This window comes from Erpetoichthys calabaricus, chromosome 5, assembly GCF_900747795.2.
Source record: "Erpetoichthys calabaricus chromosome 5, fErpCal1.3, whole genome shotgun sequence".
Classification (NCBI taxonomy): Eukaryota; Metazoa; Chordata; class Cladistia; order Polypteriformes; family Polypteridae; genus Erpetoichthys; species Erpetoichthys calabaricus.
In genome coordinates this window covers 237,238,575-237,263,153 of record NC_041398.2, presented here as the reverse complement: position 1 = coordinate 237,263,153, position 24,579 = coordinate 237,238,575, and the positions used below count along the sequence as shown (strand labels likewise).

Genomic DNA, 24,579 nt, shown 5'->3' with positions numbered 1-24,579 from the left:
CATCCAGGGCTAGAGGGCGACAATCAGCTGTTAATGGCGACAAAACTCACTGTCACGTCGCAGGCATTCCCTCTGTGCTTGGAGGAATGCTAGACTCGTTGACTCGGCAACTAATCCTTGCGTGTGCATGAGTTGCGAAATGTAAACAATGGCAAGATGGCATTGACATGTCACAAGGGAGCGAAGCGAGTGCAGAAAAGAAAATACTCGGCAGACAATGTTTTGCGCATTATCGCGGAGTCGGACTCTGATTTTTCAGAATCGGATTTTATTGACAGTGATCAGGAGATCGAACAAGAGAGTGAGAAGCCGGAATCAGCTGATTGTACACCAGCCAATGCCGCGGCAGCTAATCCGCTGCCAGCTGAACGCATTCGCGCAGCCGATGCATCTACGGCAAGGTTCGCGTGGGAGCAATACACAGACATTGATCCGTGGGCTACCAGAGTTCACAAGATGGCATGGCTTGCTGTTGGACACGACAGATAACCAGCTGCTGAACTACTTCAGGCTGCTCTCTCCTGATGCTGCTTTTCAGCTACTGTCAGACGAGACAAACAGGTAGGCAGAGAAATTTTTTGAATCGCAGGCTGCGCTTGCATCGCATTCTCGTTTTTCAAAGTGGAAACCCACAACAAAAGACGAGATGAAGTGCGCTGTGGCATTACAAATAGAGATGGGACAGAACTGGTGATATAACTTCAGAGAGCATTGGTCCAAATGTGCTTTGTCCCCTGGTGGCTTTGGACAGGTTATGCAGCGTGGTGATAGGTACTTGATGCTGCAAAGTTTTATTCAGAAAACTTGGTGGCAGTGGCATGGCACGATGGCAAACGAGTGACTTGTCTCTCTACAGTACACACTAACAATATATGTGAGAAAGTGCAGCAACAGACAATTGAAAAGTAGGCACCAAAGCAACACGTATTGTAAGGAGTGCAATGTGGCAATGACTGAAATTGGCTGCTTTGAGCGAGATCAGGCTTTGCAGGACTTTGCTATGTAAAATGTATGTGATATGTATGTGAAATCATAGAGTATGCAGGCTCATACAACATGCAAGACAGTAACATTTGTCAAAAGTAAATATTTGTAGTTGATTTCAATTGCTTTGTGTTCGTTTTTTAAAAAAAGTTAGTTTTTGGAAAAATATTCAGCCCTGGGAGAAAAGAAACAAAAAAAAATTAGCCCTAAAAGAGTTAAAATAAGAGCCCAGGAAATTAAGTGGAAGGAGATTTTTCACAAAAGCTAGAAATTTTTTCTTCACACAAAGAGCCACAGACAAATGGAATAAATACCCAAGTAATGTAGTGGAGAACAGAACTTGAGGAATCTTCAAATCTTGATAATCTAGATGAATAGGAAGGATGAGCTTGTTGAGCTGAATGGCCTGTTCTTATGTTTAATTTGGTAAGCTAATTATTTCAGTTAGTGAAGATGAACGTTTCGAGATAAGGAAGACACAAGTGGCAAGGCAAGGTAGTAATGCTCACTGATCATACCTGCGGAGATTGGTGAATTATTGCATGATGATTGCAGATGCAAGTAAGACTTTCCTTATACAGTGTATATACGACTCTGCTGACCCTATAAACCTATAAATATCCCTTATTCCTCCACCTTAATGTTTCAGACATCTCTTACACTGTTTCTTAATTACTGAGCACCTATGCTGCTAAATGTAATGTTGCAGTCATAATTTAAGTAACTGTCCCACAGTACATAGCTGGTAGTCATGGTATTTTGGGAGAATTGCAGAAGATGCTATGTAAGAGACCCCAAAACTGGTAAATAAATGTTGTTGAGCAGCTGCTAAAATACAGTAAGTGCAGAAAATACTTTTAAACAATAGCATAAACTGTTAATCACCTGTACACTTATACTATAACTGTCCTTCCTTAAAGGACAACTTCTCTAGTGACCTTTTCTTCAGAACAAACATTTTGACCGTCTGTTGTGGTCATTGTGAGATAAGATGTATTGCTTTTTGCTCATTTGCTTTAACATTACACTTGACTGAATTTGTGATTTACAGATGTAGATAAATTTGTTTGTCCCTTTACAGCTCCTTGAAAAGGTGCTGTATGCCCCCTGAAAAGTGATAAAATGAAAAGCAAATCATCCCCAGTGTCCCAGCATGCTTTTGATATGTCATCAAGTAAAGCAAAGCAAGTGTGAGAAGCAATCAAGTATTGCTTGTTCTACAAAGATGTAAAATGGCCTGGACACATTTGTTGGTACAGTCGACTTCTTTGAAGTGCACGACCTCCAGAGGAGATCGCCACGTGTGCTTAAGCGGAGCGTGCGCTTAATAGGAGTGCAACATGTCAGTCCTGAAAGTTGACCATGCAGTTACCCCACCTACTAGCCTAGTCAAACTCAATAAATCATTCATTAAAGTAGACTACGGTGAAGAATATAGTGGATACATGTATAATACATACATACGTATTAACTGTTCAGATATACATGTACTGTACCTGTACATCTTCAGCCTTCCCTATTTTTGTTTTCTGTCTGGATTGCCGTTGTTCTTCCAGTCTTACAATATCGATTCCTTACTCTTGTAAATCCGAGAAATCTGGCTAGGATGAACGCCGTAATGTTTCGCAACAGAGACCTGGCTCTCCTTGTTGTCAAGTCTGTTTAAGACAACGACACATCAGTCAGAGACATTTTTTGCGCGTGGGATGAGGAAGTCAACGCCATAGTCAAAAGTCACAACAGCTAACTTATAACAGTTGACTTGTAAGGCTAATCTGTAATGTCATTCGTTGCTAACAGGCTTTTAACGCATTGGCAGTTCCGAGACGACATTTACAAGAACACAAGAACACGCTGCTAAACTGACTACAGTGTACACCTATTAAGTGCACTGTAAACTGTTAGGCCTCAGTACTGTAGCGGGATTGGACATCAGCACCTGAACGATCCGCCTTCAGCCGGTCACAAGAGCCAGGCTACTTACATCATTGCACGCTGATTACATCATTTGAGCGTGTCAATCAATATCATTGTTTGACTAGTGGATCTGAAGAGACCGTGCAGTTAACCGGAGTGAATATGGCTGGGGAGAATAGCAATGGGATCAATAATGTACATGCGCTTAAGCGGATTGTGGGATCTGAAGTTATTGCCCGTTTACTTGACTTTATACAAATAGAGACCGTGCAAGTCACATGCAGCTAAATGAAGCATGCTTTTAACCGACATGCACTTAAGTGGAGTCGACTGTACCCCTAGAAAAGATCTTAAATAATTGGACTTGAGGGATTTTTTCCATCTAGCTGTTTTCTTTCATTAGTATCACACATGTCTCCCATCGTGCAGTCAGTCATTCAGCCAATTTAAATGGAGAAAAACTATCACTGTGCTGTTTGGTGTCATCGTGTATCCCACACTGAACATGGACCAGAGAAAGCAAAGGAGAGAGTCGTCAGAGGAGATCTGAAATAAAATGGGCAATCATGTTAAAGGCAAACGATAGAAGACCATCTCCAAGCAGCTTGATGTTCCTGTGACAACAAGAAGTTTAAGGTCCATGGGACTGTAGCCAACCTCCCTGGATGCATCCACCAGCGGAAAATCAACTCCAGAATGGGCAGAAGGATAGTGAGAATGGTAGACAAAAAGCCAAAGACATCTTCCAAAGAGATACAAGCCAAACTCCAAGGTCCATCAGTGACAGTGGACTCAATGGAAGAAAACCCTGAAGGACTCCACTGTTGGGGGGGAAAAAAATAAAAGACAGACTGGAATTTGCTAAAATACATAAGACAAGCCACAATGTTTTTTGGAGAACGTCCTTTGGCCCGATGCAGCTTTTTGACAAGTCATATCAGCTCTGTGCCCCCTGGTAAAAAATGAAGCTTTCAAAGAAAAGAGCACCAGAGCACCTTCTGTGAAGTATGGTTTGGAGCTGTTTTGCTACATGAGTCTGTGCAGGGAACAATGAAATCTCAAGACTATTAAGACATCCTGGAGTGACACGTACTGCCCAGTGTCAGAAAGTTCCATCTCAGTTGCAGGTCATGGATCCTTCAGCACCCAAGAATGTCTAAGAACAATACATTGGACTATTCTGAAGTAGCTTGTTGTGAGCCCTGATTTGAATCCCATCAGACATCTATGGAAAGAACTGAAATATGCAGTCTGGAGAAGACCCCTTCAAACCTGACATGCTGGAGCAGTTTGCTCAGGACATGTGGACAAGTGCAGAAGTCTCATGGAGAGCTCCAGGAATCTCATGTGAGCAAACTGTAAAGGTTGTGCAACAAAACGTGTTGTTTAGGGTCCCATCATTTATGTCCATATGCCATTTCATTTGTGTTATTATTTGAAATATTCTGCTGAATCAAAACTCTAAATCAAAGTCTGAATTTTGTTGAATACAACATAAACAATGTTGAGTGCCAATTACTCAAGTAAGTTATTTCAGAGATAATTGTGGGTTTTCCTTTTTTTCGTGGAGGGGTACCAACAAATATGTCCACGTCTGTTTGCAGTTGAATGATTAAGATGATCAACCCTGTCAGCCAAGTGCTTCTCGTTTGGTTACAAGGAGTCTTTGATGCCAGGATTTATAATGTTTCTGTATTGAAATGCTAAGTTTTGAATATGGTGAAAGCCATTTTGTGTACATTTTCCTTTTGCACTACATGAGTGTTTTGTCAGCTTGAAAGAAAGCAGATTGAGAAACTTGCAAAGATGTAACAAATATTAAGCTTATCAGAAAGACTAGCATAAAAACTTAGTGTCATGGAAAGTTCATGTTAATCTGCTTAGAAGTAGATATTGGCAGAGAGAAGCGTTTTTCAGAGTAAGTTGAAAATATATCTAAAGGACACCCACTTTCGTGAATATTGGAGTAAACATTGTGGAATTACAGTAGTTCAGGCTATTTATAGGCAGTTGGAACACAAAACAAAAGTGGCACTATTTAAACATTCTTACTATTTATATCCAATAATCCAATTTAACCAACATCAAGTATGTAACAAATAAATGGATAAAAGAGAAAATGTTGAAACATTTGATGTTTAAAGCTTAGAACACCCAAGACTGAAACCCTTTCTGCAAGAGATCGGTGAACAGGCATTTTGATAACCCAGACAACTGCTGTTATATTATATAATAGTATTGTAACTACAACACACCAACAAGTCCATCTGATTAGTAACATCCATTAACTCATTTTCCAAACCAGGTGTCTGAGGCCAATCCCTGCAGCATACAGCATAAGGCATGGAGTCAGCCCTGAAGGAGACAGCAGACTTTTGTACCTACAGACAATGACTCTTAATCACACGTCTAGGGGAGAACAGAAGCACTTGTTTTGGGCCCCTGGGCTTGTGTGTGTGTTGAGGGGTCGTGGAGTGTTTAGGACAGTCTGTGCAGAAATTCATTTGTTTCTGTAACGGCGCCATCAGTAGCAATATCAGCAAGAACTACGGCAACAGCTGTCTGGGGCTGCAGAAGGACTTGAACCAATCCGGCCATTATGCATATTGACTCCCTACTGGGCACAGGACAAAAGCAGCCTCCCATATCGGCCAGATTTCTTTTATTCCACAGTGGCTGACTGAACGGCCCTTTAAAGACTGCCGTCTGAAATCCATGAGAAGTGACTTTTATTTACATTAGAGCATGAGAACAATCTGGACAAGAACAGGCCATTCATCACAACAACGTTCACCAGTCCTAGCCACTTCATTATTCCAAAATAACATCAAGTCGAGTCTTGAAAATCCTTAAAGTTCTAATACCTACCACAATACTTGGCAATGTATTTATTCCATGTGTCTGTGTTACTCTGGGTGAAGAAAAACTTCCTAATGTTTCTGTGAAATTTACCCTTAACAAGTTTCCAACTGTGTCCCTGTGCTCTAGAAGAATTCATTTAAAAGTCACCGTCTTAATCCACTTAATTAATTCCTTTCAAAATTTTAAACACTTCACTCAGGTCTCCTCTTAATCTTCTTTTGCTTAAACTGTAAAGGCTCTGCTCTTTTAATTTTTCCTCATAACTCATCCCCTGTAGCCCTGGAATCAGCCGAGTTGCTCTTCTCTGGACATTTTCTAGTGCTGCTATGTCCTTTTTGTAGCCTGGAGACCAAAACTGCACACAGGACTCCAGATGAGGCCTCACCAGTGTGTTATAAAGCTTGAGCAGAACCTCCTGTGACTTGTACTGCACACATCTAGATGCTATATAACCTGACATTCTGTTAGCCTTCTTAATGGCTTCTCAGCTCTGTCTGGCAGTTGATAGTGTTGACTCCTAACTCCTTCTCATGAGGTGCACTCTCGATTTTCTGGCCTCCCATTGTGTATTCAAACCTCACATTTTTAATGAGTCACTTTACATTTACTGAGTTTAAATTTCATCTGCCACACATCTGCCCAAGCCTGTCTGCTGTTCAAGTCCCTCTGTGATGATTCATTGGATTCTCGGTTATCTGCTAATCCAACTATCTTGGTATCATCTGCAAACTTAACCAGGTTGTTATTTATATTCCTGTCCAAATCAAATCATCTTCTTACATAATACACTTCCGTGGCTGTCCATTTGTCTGTCCAGGATTTTAAGTCACCTGTAGCTTGCAAACCGTTTGAACTATTGACCTGAAATTTGGTATACATATACTATGTGATGTCTACTGTCCGCTTTTGAGGTGATGGTTGACCTCCAAGGTTATTCCTCTTTTTATTTTATTTTATTGTAGAATCAACTCTCGGCAGCGGTCATTCTCGCCGTTCTCATCCCTACCACCTTCGCCATCACTTCTCCTACATCTTCATATCTTAAATCATTCTTGAGGCAGATTGAAGATTTAAGTGCCAGCTTAAGTGAAAAATTAAAGAAAACGTACTAAGTTATTGCAACACAAACACTGACTTATTTAGTGTTTAACGTGAAAGATGCCGACAAAAGAAGAGAAGAAGCGGGCCGCTAGGGTGGAGAAGAGAAGAGCCGCTCAGGAAGCAGCAAGCGCATCAACCTCTGAGCAAATGAATGCTAAACGTACAGAGAAAGAGGAGGAAAACTAGGAATACTCAAGTCAAGTGTATGTGCAGTGCACCGTTAGTAGGGTTTTTTAGGAGACTTTTTGGCTGTTCAGTTTATCGTAATCAGAAGCTTTCTCTCTGTCTGCTCTGGTTAACGAGAAGCAGCATTGCTCTTTGCATACCACCCCTAGTTTGAGCTCCGCCTCCATGAGGTGCTGGATTGGTTTAGAACTGTGACACTCAGTGAGCTGTCTAATTGTTCCCACCCACTTTTAAGCACAATTCACACATGCTCATCTCCAGCCGTATATGTCACATATCGGGCTCAGAGAGTCTACGAGTGGAGTGGACACTTGAGCAAATGACACTGACTGCTGAATGGCTGCAGCTGCTTCAGTGTCGGAACCCACTAATGTGCTCATTGGTAAATAATGGGTTAAATGTCCAGAACACTTGGAAAAGCAGTATAAAAATCATGATAATGATGAAAATCTTGAAAACCAACTTAAAAAATAAAAAGGTAAACCATTCCCACGTAACATACATAAAAATTTGCTTAACTTTCTACTTGGACTCCAAAATACTGAAACTGGGAAATAACAGCTCACTTAAATAGGCTGGGAGTCCAATGAAAAGCAGAAGGCGGTTGAAACAAAAAGCCTGCTGCCATAGGGGGTCCCCAGGACTGAGTTTTGAGAACCCAAGTGACACTAATAGGGACTGACGTTTGTAACATGACTCGAGTTCACTTCTAATGCTTTTCTAAAGTCTATTCTGTCAGTCTCTTGTAGCTTCTGGTTCCACGGCACCATTGTTTTTTATATTTAAGCATCTGTCATAGCTACTCTTTGACATCATGGAATACAGTTCTCCTGTACATAATTATTATAAACAATATTTTGATACTACTATCACAATGAGCATCATGGAATATAGTTCAACATAATTATTATAACTGTGGTGGGCTGGCACCCTGCCTGGGGTTTGTTTCCTGCTTTGCGCCCTGTGTTAGCTGGGATTGGCTCAAGCAGACCCCTGTGACCCTGTAGTTAGGATATAGTGGGTTGGATAATGGATGGATGGATAATTATTATAAACAGTATTTTGATACTATTATTACTATGAGCTTCATGGAATATAGTTCTATATAATTATTATAAACAGTATTTTGATACTATTATTACTTTGAGCATCAAGGAATATAGTTCTACATAATTATTATAAACAATATTTTTGATACTATTATTACTATGAGCATCAAGGAATATAGTTCAACATAATTATTATAAACAATATTTTGATACTGTTATTACTATGAGCATCAAGGAATATAGTTCTATATAATTATTATAAACAGTATTTTGATACTATTATTACTATGAGCATCATGGAATAAAGTTCTATATAATTATTCTAACTGTGGTGGGCTGGCACCCTGCCAGGGGTTTATTTCCTGCCTTGCACCCTATGTTGGCTGGGATTGGCTCCAGCAGACCCCCGTGACCCTGTAGTTGGGATATAATGGGTTGGATAATGGATGGATGGATAATTATTATAAACAATATTTTGATACTATTACTATAAGCATCAAGGAATATAGTTCTACATAATTATTATAAACAATATTTTTGATACCGCTATCACAATGGCAATATATTTTGCATGGGCACTGCCTTTTTATGTCATTTTGTCATGAGCCGTATCATATTGTTTGCCATTGCTGTTGCCAGTCACAAGTTAGAGAAGTCGTGTGATACGTTATGTCATCCCACTCCTCCTATATAAGATGGTGGCGCACAGCTTCTTGCATTCTAGCTTTGGTTCAAATTGCTGCTTTGATGTAAAATTAGATTTTCAATCATACCCTTCTTCTACATACTCTTAGCAAGTTGGAGACAGTCACATAATATGAAGTACCCAATGACTCACTCAAACTAGTCCACAACTTGCTCCGATAAAGTTGATTTTGACTTTATTCGTAGGGTTTGTCTGTGTTTGTTTGAGAGCTGCCCATCTTAAAGGGCAATTCATGTAATGTAGTGATAAGGAATAAGGAGAGCAGGTGTTTTGAACCTCACAAACAGAAGAGAAGCTCATCTCTCCGATATCTCATGTTTTACCAGAAAAAAAAGAGCACAGATTGCAGCTGAACTCACCATAGCTGTTAACCGTTCATACAGCACCAGCTCCGATAGGCAGCACGCTATATTAGCTGTCAAAAAAAGTGTTGAGCACAACTGATGTGATGTGTCCAGTGATTTTCAGTCTTGTAAACTGACATGGTCCAGCGATGAAATCAGCATCTGCATTTGGCAAGTGTGACATACCCAACAACTAGAAATCATGTAATATGACATTGGCTTTAACTCTCAGTCTCTCTTTAACATCAGAGGGAGGTAAACGGAGCTGAAGGTAAACGGAGCAATAAGTAACACTGTAACAGTGTTAGGACTGTGTTTCTGGTTTTAGTTTCTACGTACATATTATATACTGTATTATAAGTTTAAATTGTTTTCTGAAATTGCTGGTTTTACATTATTAAATATTTGAACATTAGAACATTTTGACAAGAACAAACCTCACCAATCATATTCAGTGTATTTCTTCAAAATAACACCAACTCCATCCATCCATCCATCCATTGTCTCCCGCTTATCCGAGGTCGGGTCGCGGGGGCAGCAGCTTGAGCAGAGATGCCCAGACTTCCCTCTCCCCGGCCACTTCTTCTAGCTCTTCCGGGAGAATCCCAAGGCGTTCCCAGGCCAGTCGAGAGACATAGTCCCTCCAGCGTGTCCTGGGTCTTCCCCGGGGCCTCCTCCCGGTTGGACGTGCCTGGAACACCTCACCAGGGAGGCGTCCAGGAGGCATCCTGATCAGATGCCCGAGCCACCTCATCAGACTCCTCTCGATGCGGAGGAGCAGCAGCTCTACTCTGAGCCCCTCCCGGATGACTGAGCTTCTCACCCTATCTTTAAGGGAAAGCCCAGACACCCTGCGGAGGAAACTCATTTCAGCCGCTTGTATTCGCGATCTCGTTCTTTCGGTCACTACCCATAGCTCATGACCATAGGTGAGGGTAGGAACATAGATCGACTGGTAAATTGAGAGCTTCGCCTTGCGGCTCAGCTCCTTTTTCACCACGACAGACCGATGCAACGCCCGCATTACTGCGGATGCCGCACCGATCCGCCTGTCGATCTCACGCTCCATTCTTCCCTCACTCGTGAACAAGACCCCGAGATACTTGAACTCCTCCACTTGGGGCAGGATCTCGCTACCAACCCTGAGAGGGCACTCCACCCTTTTCCGGTTGAGGACCATGGTCTCGGATTTGGAGGTGCTGATTCTCATCCCAGCCGCTTCACACTCGGCTGCGAACCGATCCAGAGAGAGCTGAAGATCACGGCCTGATGAAGCAAACAGGACAACATCATCTGCAAAAAGCAGTGACCCAATCCTGAGCCCACCAAACCGGACCCCCTCAACACCCTGGCTGCGCCTAGAAATTCTGTCCATAAAAGTTATGAACGGAATCGGTGACAAAGGGCAGCCCTGGCGGAGTCCAACTCTCACTGGAAACGGGTTCGACTTACTGCCGGCAATGCGGACCAAGCTCTGGCACTGATTGTACAGGGACCGAACAACCCTTATCAGGGGGGCCGGTACCCCATACTCTCGGAGTACCCCCCACAGGATTCCCCGAGGGACACGGTCGAATGCCTTTTCTAAGTCCACAAAACACATGTAGACTGGTTGGGCAAACTCCCATGCACCCTCCAGGACCCTGTTAAGGGTATAGAGCTGGTCCACTGTTCCGCGACCAGGACGAAAACCACACTGTTCCTCCTGAATCCTTTTTTGGCTCGACAACAACAGACTGGATGTTTCTTTTAATCCAGGTAATATTACTGAAGATTGCTTAAACTGTTTAATTAATTTTTAAGTTTGAGGGTTATACAATCTGGCTTGAATAAATATATATATACACTAGGGGGGCAAGCCCCCCTGGCGCCTTCGGTACCCAACCCCCAGTCTGCTGCTCACGTTGTAGAGAAGGGGGCTGAACGCACCCCACAGAGACTCAGTCGCTCCTCCGAAACCCCCTCTTAAACGGTGATACAATAGGAAACAAAAGTTGTTTTTTTACCTCCTCTTTGCTTGATCAGCTGCTGGTTTACTGCTGCTGCCGTACCACGTGATCTGCATCTCGCGCGGCGCTTCGAACATTTAAAAGCCTGTACAGCAGCTGTCCTACTCTTTGTCTTTTATTTCTGGCCCAGAGCGTGGTTAACTCTTTTGGCACGATGACTTCTTGATATTTTTTAGTTTATAATTTAAAAACAGGATTAGAATCTGACAATCTAACAACATCACATTAAAGTTCAATACATTCTGAAAGGAATGATACCAAACATATATATGTAGGTTTTAAAATAACCCCGATTTAAAGTGTCACATAAAATCGTTGCACAAAATCATTGCACTTTTAGGCTTAGGATTTTATTTATATAGAGTAGATGTTATACTAGCTGTGCTACCCAACTAAGGCAGGTTGAACTCTAAATAAGCAATGTAGATCTCAGTATTGTCATTTGCATGTAGTAATAAAATGTATTTACCATTCCAACAGATGGTGCATTATAAACATTTCTAGAAATAAAATGCATTAATACAAATGCTTGTGATGTGTCATCTGTTGGAATGACAAATTCAATATCATTTTCAATCCTGCTTAATCCAGACCAGGGGTGGGGGTGGAGAGGGGTGGCTGGAGCCCATTCCAGGTACCATAGGGCACAAAGCAGGAAGAAACCCTGGACAGGGTGCTAGTCCATCGCAGAGCAACCACATTCACACACACACAAACACACCCACAAGCCAATTAGTGACGCAAATTCACCTAACCTGCATGTCTTTAGACAGTGGAAGGAAACCAACATAGATACGGGAAGAACTTGCAAACTCCATGTAAGGAGGACGTGGGTTTGCGAACCCTGTTCTCCTTACGGTGAGGCTGCAGCACTACCATTGCACCACTGTGCCACTCTGCAATGTATATGTCTCTGTTATATGGGATTTGGCATGGGATTCGTAAAAGCAGTTTTAATGATTGTGCTATGCCATCTGTTTGAATGACAACTGCAATAAATATGTTTCTGTTATATGGCATTTGGTATGGGATTCGTGAAAGCAGTGTTAATGATTGTGCTTCTAATCTGCACCATCTGTTGGAATGACAAATGCAATACATTTTATTACTACAAACATTTGTGATGTGTCATCTTTTGGAATGACAGAGACATAGCAACTGGACAGACACACTGACACCTATTCTTTTATTAAGGTGGATATTGTGCTTTGTGTTAGCAGATTTTTATTTTGCATTTGAAAACTGTATAAATTATTGAAAGGAATGTTGAGCAGCTCTCTGTCTAGTAAGACACTCAGCCACTGTTCACTAAAACACATGATGGTTTTGTTAGGAATTAGTAGCAGAGCTTGAAAGTTGTCATTTTCCTGGCTGCTCTTAAGTGCATGAATGTAATTATGAAGGTTATCTTTAACTCTCTCTCTCAAAACAAATGGTGTATTGACCCTTGTTTAACTTGAACATGACCGAAGTTTGACTCCATTGTCACAGCTGGTAAATGTTGACTCTTTAGCAGTTATTGGGATTATAAATATTTTGACTGAAGTTTCACAGTGTCACAAGTTCAGATGTGCTGCTGTAGGCCTACACCCACTAAGCAAATTTAACAACGACTCGAGCAGCACAGATACTTGAAAGGAAGTAATTTGTTTGGCAGCAGACTTTAGAAGGAGTGACAGGTGTCAGTAGCAGAGAGTTAGATTTTAAGGACAGTCCCTTTAAAAACAAATATACAGGCACTAGACAACTTCCTGAACCCTCTCATCCCAGTACAGGATTTTAGGAGCTCAGTGCCTTGTACCTATAAAGCACTGGGCACAAGGCAGGAACAAACCCTGGGTGGGACACCAGCCTAGTGTAGTGCACATTCAGCTACACGCCAACATCCTACATCCATTATTTTATGAGGTGCACTTCTGGGACATGTCAGGACATCAGAGTACCGGGAGAAAAAAGCACCATAGCATAGGTAGGATGCACAGATGTAGACAGATGGGGATTTGAACCCTGCAAGCCTTTGGAAAGTGAAAGGAAACAGGAATCTGTATAGAAAACCCAAGATGACACTGGGAGGAAGTGCAAAGTCCACACAGGAAGGGAGCATGCCAAGAATCGAGGCAAAGTCCTGTGGTGGGCGAGGGTGAAGTGGTAATCACTGCTCCAAGAAGGCTGCCCACAGTTACATCCTGTTGGACTTGCATCAGTATTAGTATTCCCACGATTAAGAAAATTGTAATTTATTTGTCAAATTTCTCGAACTGTTAAATAAATATCTTTTTATTCTTTTCATGTTTAACCTGTTATAGGAATATGTGATATTAGTAAACAACAACAACATTCACCAAAACTGCTGTTGTCATCTTATTGCTGGCCTCCTAGTATGAGTTAATACGGTGTGTAGGCTCACCACTGCCCAGATGTGAATGGCAGATATTTAACCTTAATTATTGATTATTGTAATAAATTGTTTCTAATCTACAGTAATGCCATTGCACTAGTAATAACTTTATACAGTATATAAACCATGAATGCTTATCAAATTTGTTATTCATGGTGACACACTTTTACCTCCTGCAGTCTTAAAACGATAGTTTTGGTATTTTTCAAGTCAAAGTTATTTCTTCACAGTCATGTCACTGTATATATTAATTTGCCACAGAAAACTGCACTCTGAGGGGAAGCGGTTTTTAAAAATGTTTAAAATTCCTTGTCTTTTCTTGCAGCTTACAATGGGACTAATGGATACTCGGGTCTATAGGTGAATGAAAAGCCTTTAAATTTACCAGATACACTCCACTTTGAAGCAGCAAATGGTTCTTTTAAATAAAATACGCCTTTCACGTTTATCAATATCATATTTATTTATAGAGCATACTGTATTTAAAGACAGTAGCTGACCAAAGTGCTGTACAATCAAGAATAATACAGCACAAAACAAAATAGACAAACACAGCTCTTATAATTAATTGAAAGCCAAAGAATAGAAATGTGCCTGAAGCAGTGATTTAAAAATAAGCAAAGTAGGGGCCAGCCTAACATGAAGTGGTAACCCCTTCCAGAATCTGAAGGCACGATCTCCCCTACACTGCTTTCTTGATTTAGGGACCACCAGTAGCAACTTTCCAGTAGACCGGAATGACCTTGATGGAATGTATAATCATAAACAATAAAATTTTAATATCAATCCGAAAACGAACAGGGAGCCAGTGCAGAGAGGCCAGCACAGGCTTAGTGAGTTGTCGTTTGCGTGTTCCTGTTAAAAGATGAGCTGCAGCATTTTGGACCAACTGTAAACTTGAAATAGAAGCTCGGCTGACACCAACATTAAGCGCATTGTAGTCGTCAAGTCGGGACAAAATAAAAGCATGTCTAACCCTTTCCAAATCGTGAAATGATAAAAGGGCTTAACTTTAGATAAAAGCCTCGGTTGAAAGAAAAATAGCTTTAATGACTGAGTCTATCTAATTTAAAATCACTATCCATTTATGAAGCATCCTTGTGATAATGAAAGGAAACTAGAAATAATTAGTTTATGACAGGATTCTTGGATCCGTTTTTCTGGAGGTAACAATACATTTCTTTTTCACGTGTCTGCACAGAGCCGCCGTCATAGGTGAAGTTATGGCAACCCGACAAGTCCCCAGTGCCACGCTCTGTTCTGCTTATTATGCAACTTTTGCTTCTGTAATTGTGTTTTTTTTCCAACAGTTATGTTCTGGCATGGCTTATTATAACAGACATATGTGTGCTAACATCGTAGAATTATTTTATTCCTAAGCAGCATTTACTCTTCATCCATTACATTCTATGTTGTTATTTTGCAGAGCCTAAAGAGGGAAAAGAGCACAGCTGAGGTTCATTGTACAAATAAAAATGAATCTGTCAATACATGAGGAGAACATGCAGAACTCATACAGACCCTGATGCTGTGAGGCAGGAGTGACAGCTCTGTACTACCTGCAGAAGCTGGCGTAAAAGGAGCTCTGCGAGTGGCAGCAGCCTTGAAGCCTGTTGGATAGACACAGCACTTGCTGGAGGCTCGACTAGCTGTAGCTCATGTGACAGATTACTCGTGAATTTGCAGGACTGGTAGAAAAGTGTCGATCAAGCCTTTATTGAGAAAGCTACTCGTGCTTTTATCTTTTCTCGCCTTGATTACTGCAACTCGCTGTATTTTGGGATTAGCAAATCCCTGATACGCAGGTTACAGTTGGTCCAGAATGCTGCCGCTCGCTTTCTGGTTGGGGCAAGAAAGTCTGATTCTGTTTCTCCAATATTAGCTTCTTTACACTGGCTGCCTGTCAGTTTTTTAATTGATTTTAAAATCTTGTTGCTAGTTTTTAAATCTTTACATGGGCTTGCTCCTGCCTATTTATCTGAATTGTGTGCTTTACACCAGCCATCCAGAGTGCTTAGATCTTCTGGCCAGCTGTCTCTGGTTGTCCCTCGTACCAAGTGTAAAACCAAGGGGGACAAACAGGGCTTTTGCTGCTGCTGTTCCTCGCCTGTGGAACTCTTTACCTCATCATATACAGTGGTGTGAAAAACTATTTGCCCCCTTCCTGATTTCTTATTCTTTTGCATGTTTGTCACACAAAATGTTTCTGATCATCAAACACATTTAACCATTAGTCAAATATAACACAAGTAAACACAAAATGCAGTTTTTAAATGATGGTGTTTATTATTTAGGGAGAAAAAAAATCCAAACCTACATGGCCCTGTGTGAAAAAGTAATTGCCCCCTTGTTAAAAAATAACCTAACTGTGGTGTATCACACCTGAGTTCAATTTCCGTAGCCACCCCCAGGCCTGATTACTGCCACACCTGTTTCAATCAAGAAATCACTTAAATAGGAGCTGCCTGACACAGAGAAGTAGACCAAAAGCACCTCAAAAGCTAGACATCATGCCAAGATCCAAAGAAATTCAGGAACAAATGAGAACAGAAGTAATTGAGATCTATCAGTCTGGTAAAGGTTATAAAGCCATTTCTAAAGCTTTGGGACTCCAGCGAACCACAGTGAGAGCCATTATCCACAAATGGCAAAAACATGGAACAGTGGTGAACCTTCCCAGGAGTGGTCGGCCGACCAAAATTACCCCAAGAGCGCAGAGACGACTCATCCGAGAGGTCACAAAAGACCCCAGGACAACGTCTAAAGAACTGCAGGCCTCACTTGCCTCAATTAAGGTCAGTGTTCACGACTCCACCATAAGAAAGAGACTGAGCAAAAATGGCCTGCATGGCAGATTTCCAAGACGCAAACCATTGTTAAGCAAAAAGAACATTAGGGCTCATCTCAATTTTGCTAAGAAACATCTCAATGATTGCCAAGACTTTTGGGAAAATACCTTGTGGACTGATGAGTCAAAAGTTGAACTTTTTGGAAGGCAAATGTCCCGTTACATCTGGCGTAAAAGGAACACAGCATTTCAGAAAAAGAACATCATACCAACAGTAAAATATGGTGATGGTGGTAGTGTGATGGTCTGGGGTTGTTTTGCTGCTTCAGGACCTGGAAGGCTTGCTGTGATAGATGGAACCATGAATTCTACTGTCTACCAAAAAATCCTGAAGGAGAATGTCCGGCCATCTGTTCGTCAACTCAAGCTGAAGCGATCTTGGGTGCTGCAACAGGACAATGACCCAAAACACACCAGCAAATCCACCTCTGAATGGCTGAAGAAAAACAAAATGAAGACTTTGGAGTGGCCTAGTCAAAGTCCTGACCTGAATCCAATTCAGATGCTATGGCATGACCTTAAAAAGGCGGTTCATGCTAGAAAACCCTCAAATAAAGCTGAATTACAACAATTTTGCAAAGATGAGTGGGCCAACATTCCTCCAGAGCGCTGTAAAAGACTCATTGCAAGTTATCGCAAACGCTTGATTGCAGTTATTGCTGCTAAGGGTGGCCCAACCAGTTATTAGGTTCAGGGGGCAATTACTTTTTCACACAGGGCCATGTAGGTTTGGATTTTTTTTTCTCCCTAAATAATAAAAACCATCATTTACAAACTGCATTTTGTGTTTACTTGTGTTATATTTGACTAATGGTTAAATGTGTTTGATGATCAGAAACATTTTGTGTGACAAACATGCAAAAGAATAAGAAATCAGGAAGGAGGCAAATAGTTTTTCACACCACTGTAAAGGAGTCATCTACAACTGAACTGTTCAAAACAAGACTAAAGACTCATTTCTATTCACTTGCTTTCCATGACCTTCAGTAATACTGATGGTTTCCTCTTTGTGATATATAACATTACTTCTGTTTATTATTTATGTTCATTTATTTTATTTCTATTTACATTATTCATGTTAATTGTATGTTTTTCTTTAATTCTATTATTGTAAAGCACTTTGGCCACAGCATTCTTATGTTGTTTTAAATGTGCTATATAAATAAAGTTGACATTGACTGAGCTTGCACTGCTGATGTGTAGCTGATGGTGAGAAGCCGGGGAAAAGAGTGTTATATGAGTTGTCTGTGATCCTAGGATGAGCCGAGTGAGGCAGGGACGCCACTTGAGCTTCTGTATTGTGAAAGAATATAAGTGAATGTAAGTGTGCCCTTTTCAATTAATACTGTGTAGCTGTCTACAGAACAGACAGAGCAATTCATATCTGCACATCAGCATTCAATATTGTCAATCACAGGCACTGGGTGATGGCTTTCTGAGGTGACTCCATGCAGAGAAAAATAAGTGCATGGCCGATCTCCTTTTAAAATATCTGAATGTCACAACAGTGCTTTACTTTGTGCTTTTTTCCTTTTTAAATCAACATGGATATGCTGTTTTGCAATATGTATGCAATCTCAAGACACAGATCAATGCTCAATGACATTTTTGGCTTGAAAAATGGATGTATGCGGTACGTTTTAAGGCTTTTTCATTTGCTTATGGACCTGTGTATCCATTAACACCATTGTAAGCAGCAAGAACAGACAAAGAATTTTTTTAAATCATAAATAAACGCTTCACTTTAAAGCACAATTTTATGTTGCAAATTAATATACATAATTATACTATGATTGTGAAGAAACAAATTTGACTTGTAAAATACCAAACTTAATGTGCCTGTTTCTGCAAGGTGGCAGTCTCAGTTGTTCTGTCTGTGTCTGCTTATTCTGAACTTTGCAGGCGTTCAGTGTCCCGTTCATGGGCAATTCACAGATGCAACACCATTATTCATTTCCACTTGTAACTTGTTTGGTTAAGTGCTACTGTAGCCACCTGACTCTGCCATGGGTTTCAGTACCAATAACCGTCACTCATCTCAGAGCAGAAATACTCTACACTGGACAACACATTTTTTCAAGTGTTTTGCTTCCTGGAAAAGTTTTGATGATTATGACAGCTTCAAGGTAAACATAAAGATAACTTCAGATCACAAATGAGTATGGAGAAACAAGAAAGTACCTTTTACTGAAGTTAGTGTGTTTAATCGCTTAATGATGGTGACATATTGTATTAGTCCAATTACTGTAAGCTAAAAATGTTTTGCTACTGACTTTTATTTGGACTCTGCATCTGTTGCTTCTCGTTTCAGTGTCCATTAATATTCAGGGAGCATTGATGGATTCCAGTCGCCCTGTGGACACTTTTCCATCTTTGAAATGTCCCGGTGAAACCTTTCATCGTGTTTTTCACTGATTGCAAAATTACCAGGGAAGAAGTCCAAGTGTGAATGCAGAAAATAAATCTTTAGCGACATGTTGCACTTCATGGTTTTATATTCTTGAAGCATGTGGTCAATCAGCTGGACATCGTTTTGGTGCTCTGTAGTTAGGAAGAAGATTCTCGACGACATTCTTGAACGCCTTACATGCAATTACCTCCAGCCCCACAAACAGATCTTCAAATCACTGGTCACTGATGACGTGTCTGATTTGTGGACCCAAAAAAAAAAAAAAAAAAAGCCTTCCCAAACCTTGGTGTCTGTCCCTTGTGGAAACATCTGTTTGAAATGTCAGAATCCTTCACCTTCCTTGTTCATCACTTTCACAATTTTTTCAGTTTACAAAGAGAAGGCAAAAACCTCTTTTTGTTGGGTCGGCTAGTGGTTTATGTGCCACACTTTTGTGCCACTTCTTCTAAATGCAATGAGACTCTTCAGCATGGCTGTCCCGTTCGCAGTACTTGGTGCATCTCACCATAAATCTTAGATCAGCACAGATGTTCCAGATGCAGCTGTTGTACTGCATATGTATGCTTACAATATGAGGAGACATCACAATACTGTAATAGGCTGTAGTAGTAATAAAACGGTACATGACAGGCATATTTTAGGTTGATGGCCAAAATCCATAAGATACACCCAAAGTGGTTTAGGAAGCAAAATGTTTGTTGTCCAGTGTTACTGGTTACGAGTACACTTGGTTTATTAGTGTTCACTGCTGGCATCAAGTGTGTTCTTCAGGTCTTTACAAAGTCATCTTTGCTTAACTTTGTTGCGGTTGCTCTTGTTTTTACATAAAATTCAGTAACATCTATTTTGTTTTTAAAATATTTTAAATGGTACATTCACATTCATGCAATGTTATACAAGGGACGTTCAAAAAGTGTCCACACTTTTATATTATTACTTATATTGGGAGGAGTAGTAATTGGGCATTGAAAAGTTGGTATGACGCTGGGAAAATTCCATCGCAAACAAAGGTGACTGTGTAGAAAAGTGAAGTCGTTTGTTTTTGAAATTCTTAATTGACAGGCGGATCGGTGCGGCATCCGCAGTAATGCGGGCGCTGCATCGGTCTGTTGTGGTGAAAAAGGAGCTGAGCCGCAAGGCGAAGCTCTCAGTTTACCAGTCGATCTATGTTCCTACCCTCACCTATGGTCATGAGCTATGGGTAGTGACCGAAAGAGCGAGATCGCGAATACAAGCGGCTGAAATGAGTTTCCTCCGCAGGATGTCTGGGCTTTCCCTTAAAGATAGGGTGAGAAGTTCAGTCATCCAGGAGGAGCTCAGAGTAGAGCCGCTGCTCCTCCGCATCGAGAGGAGTCAGATGAGGTGGCTTGGGCATCTGATCAGGATGCCTCCTGGACGCCTCCCTGGTGAGGTGTTCTGGGCACGTCTAACCGGGAGGAGGCCCCGGGGAAGACCCAGGACACGCTGGAGGGACTATGTCTCTCGGCTGGCCTGGGAACGCCTTGGGATTCTCCCGGAAGAGCTAGAAGAAGTGGCCAGGGAGAGGGAAGTCTGGGCATCTCTGCTCAAGCTGCTGACCCCACGACCCGACCTCGGATAAGCGGGAGACAATGGATGGAGTTAAAAAAAAAAAAAAGTGTGGAAACCTCTTTGAACGTCCCTCATAGTTTGTAACAACTGAGTAGTTCAGTGTTCCTGGTGAAGGTGAAGGTTGGGAGCATGTGCTAATAGCGCCCACCACACGACAAACCACCCAGATTGGGACCCGAGTGCAGCGTTCCTGTGTATCTGTAAAGAAAATGTCATACAAATGCAGGTGTTGAGGTGTTTTTTAATACATATATATAAAATTATATAATACTGTATATATATTATATAAAATTATGTATTATATTATACATAATATTATTATTATGTTTATTTTTTATCAGCTCCAGGACTAACAGCAATAGTTGGAGGACGGCCGAAAATGTAAGAATATATAAATCTATTATTATTATAAGTGTATAGTGAGACTATATTGTTTGAATACATATTTACCATTAAGCTCCTAAAATTTGTTTTAATTGTTGTTATTTTTATTTTAATTCACGATCACAGTAAAAAAATTGTAACTGGAATGTTTTCATCATGCCACACTTAATTATAACATTGAAAAGAAATTTTAATTAAAATTCTTAAATCAGTTTTAACATGAAAATATTGAGTCAGTCTAATATTGTTAAACATACATATAAAATAAACAATATGTGCTCTTCAAGTGCATACCATTTCTCATACTTTTCTCACTTCTTAGTTTTTTTATTTGGCGGCCCGTCCTTTGTCCATTTTTTTTCTGGTACGTCCCTATGAATCCTCCGTCAGAATGCCATCCCACACTCCCTTGTACCTTCCTTCCATGTCCTTGATATCCTGATAGAGTCTTCATTCTGCTGTTAACTCGCCACTCCAAGATTTGTAAGGAAAAAATTAAAAATGTGAATCTAAAATGTGAACTTTGAGACTCCGCTTGTAAACCAATTTATGAAAGTTTAACTAATAAATGTTTCAAAATGTCTTTATTATGTGGGTCTCTATGGATAACTAAAAACTTAGAAATCACTTCTTTGACTCCCACCCAAGCCTCTTGCTCCAGGTAGTTAATCGCACCCTCAAATTCTGCATCAGAAATCAGTCTTGAATATCATCGACTCTTCCAATTTAGCCTGAGACAAACCTGGAAACATTTTTGCACAAACCCATCAGACAGGCCCCCCATCGTTTGATAGAACTTTGACAAACTGCTTCATTAAACCAAGCGTAATGTGAAGAGGTGATAGCAGCTCTTTATCCGGACCCCCCAAGCGAGGTCTGATGATGTTTTTGGCACCAAGCTGTAGCTTTTTTCTAGCTGGATTTTCCTTCTGAACCCAAAGTCAATTCTTGGCTGTCCAACACATGACAATTGTTTGTACAGACAGACCACTGGCCCGGTATAATGCACAAAACTTTGAGGTCCTCACGTATGAACCAACAGTGCTCGCTGGAGTTAATTTTCTCAAATAAAATAATTGTTTTGCTTTTAGATTTTAATATTATAAAATATTAAATTTGAACAAATTATCATTAATGTGCCCTGTGTTGGCTGGGATTGGCTCCAGCAGACCCCCGTGACCCTGTGTTCGGATTCAGCGGGTTGGACAATGGATGGATGGATGGATGGAAATTATCATTAAAATAAAATATTGATATTTAATTAATTATAGTGCAAAAACAATAAGAAAAACATATTGACAGCTAAAAATGTGTTCTATGAAAAAATGTTACGAGATCAAAGTACTTTTTTCGATGTATACCAGTGCTACCAGCAAAGCTTTGAATGAAAATAAGGCTTGATGCAAAAAAACAAAGAATATAAACTGTCTGGGGAATACTTCAAAAGCTTTTATTTTGTAATTCAGAAAGGGCCAACGTAATATGCTATGCTATTACTTTATTGTAATATTACATTTTTCTGACCAGTGCAGTTTGTATTATTTTTTTAAATAACATGATAATAAAGGAGGATTCATTTTCTGTTTGTAGGTCCCCGGTGCTGAAGCCTTTCTTTTTCCTGCACCCCAAAGCAAAACTAAAGGTAATGTTTTTCCTGTTAAATGCAAGTCCAGTGGAACAGTTTTTATATGTAGTTGTGAAAATGTCTGTTTTTTCCATCCAAGACAATATGGGGTCACAGAGGCTGGGTGGTCAAGCAAGATAATCTGCAGGAACCAAACTAGATAGTACATTATCTGACAGAATTAGATTGAATTTAAAACTGCAGACATGAATGCTGGAAGCAACTACAGGGTGAGCCAAAGTGAAGTACCACATTTCTCAAGATTATTGTGCTAGGTAGAGGCAGCCGGGTGGGAGTCCTTTGATAGGCTATCCCTTGTAGTTTTTAGTCGGCAACATACCTTGGTTTGGTGTGCACTATGCTTTCGCTGTTGAAGCGTTTTTCAAAAACAATGAGTCCATCATCATTATGTAACGCATCTTCCAAACGCACTTCAGCATTCCTCCTAATGGTGACGTTCCAAATTAAGTTCAGTGGGTGGCTAAATTTAGACAGACGGGTACAACATTGAATAGAAAATTTCTAGGCCGCCCTCAGACTGTACAAATGCCTGAAAACATCCAAGCTGTAAAGGCATCAATTTTGCCTTCTCCTAGATGTTCAGCGCACAAACCTGCTTCTGCCTTAGGAATTTCCAACACGTCTTTGAGGAGGATTTTGAACGAGGACCTTAATTTCCATTCATACAAAATGACGGTAGTGCAGGAACTCACTGAGAGAGACTGGGAGAGCCGTAGAGTTATGCGGCAACATTCTGCAAACTGTTCATTCTCATTTACTTTTTTGCAGAAAACACCTTCCATAGCAAGATCAGTATATGTTGAAACTATTCTATACAGCATATTTACTGTCATACTATTACTGGTATATCATATATATAAATTACAATAACAGGTAGAATGACTCGCTCGAGGGGATTAAACCTGCAAATACTAGCTGACAGGCCACATTTCATCTTTGCCTTGCATCTGTTTAAAGTGACCAGTAACTTCAAGCATGTATGTTTTGCCCTGCTGAAGGTTGATGTTTATATTAATGAAGAACACATTGAAACAATGGAAGAAAACGGCATTCCTGAAGCCACTTCTGCCATGCCCCCGAAGAAAGAGAAAAAGGGGGATGACCTGAAAGGTGAGAGATTTCATTTTGAAAGGAGTGCAGTTTCCGTAGGATGTCACTTAATATTTATTTGAAACTCTATAGCCTGCAGTTTTTGTATTCTATAGAGAGAGTGATTGTTTCATAATGCATGAGCCTTCTGAAGCTCAAATACTTGACTAATTAATCCAGTTGGATTTAGTTCTAATGCCAGACTTCGACTCTTACTCTAGTTGTAATACTTTTATGTAAACACATTTGTTTATTGTTTTCAAAAAGAACTTTAGTACTAAGGTGTCGTACCGTGTTAGCCATTATGAATGTAGTAAGAAGTCAAGCAAAATGACTCATTGTATTGGCTAAATAAAAAGATTACAGTATGGAAGCTTTCAAGGCAACTCAGGCCCCTTCTTCAGGCAAGATGTAATCAACATTGTCATCCATTCTTTCAACGTGTTCTTCATTAATATAAGATGTATCAACATCTAATTACATCTCGCCTGAAGAAGGGGCCTGAGTATTGTAATCTTTATAGTTAGCCAATAAAAGGGGTCATTTTGCTTGACTTCTTACTACAAAAAGAACTTTGAAATAGTTGTGCACTTTACACGTTATATAAAAATGTTAAATAACTGGTTCAAGGTACAAATATTTAATGATGTTTAGTGTGTAATGCATCTCCATGAAGAAACACAAAAGCAGTGTTGAATTTAAGGGATTGACTGGCTAGCCCTGTGCTGGTTGTTTTCTCTTCTTTTTTGCCTATGTGACTGTGCTATATAAAGTTTAAAGACTGGGCATTGCACTATCCATCCATCCATTATCCATCCTAACTACAGGGTCACGGGGGTCTGCTGGAGCCAATCCCAGGAAACACAGGGCGCAAGGCAGGAAACAAACCCCAGGCAGGAAGCCAGCCCACCGCAGGGCACACACACACACACACACATTAGGGCCAATTTAGGATCACCAATCCACCTAATCTGCATGTCTTTGGACTGTGGGAGGAAACCGGAGCATCTGTTGGAAACATGCAAACTCCACGCAGGGAGGACCAGGGAAGCGAACC

At 40.6% G+C, this 24,579-nt stretch overlaps 1 protein-coding gene across 1 annotated transcript in view; it reads left to right on the top strand.

The window, feature by feature from the left end:
- LOC114652330 (uncharacterized) overlaps window positions 1–24,579 on the top strand; it is a 161,152-nt gene that overhangs the window by 77,866 nt on the left and 58,707 nt on the right. Inside the window, exons 14-16 of the mRNA XM_028802674.2 lie at window positions 20,746–20,785; window positions 22,379–22,430; window positions 23,432–23,543. Coding sequence (XP_028658507.1) covers window positions 20,746–20,785; window positions 22,379–22,430; window positions 23,432–23,543 — 204 coding nt within the window. The remainder of the gene's footprint in view (window positions 1–20,745; window positions 20,786–22,378; window positions 22,431–23,431; window positions 23,544–24,579) is intronic.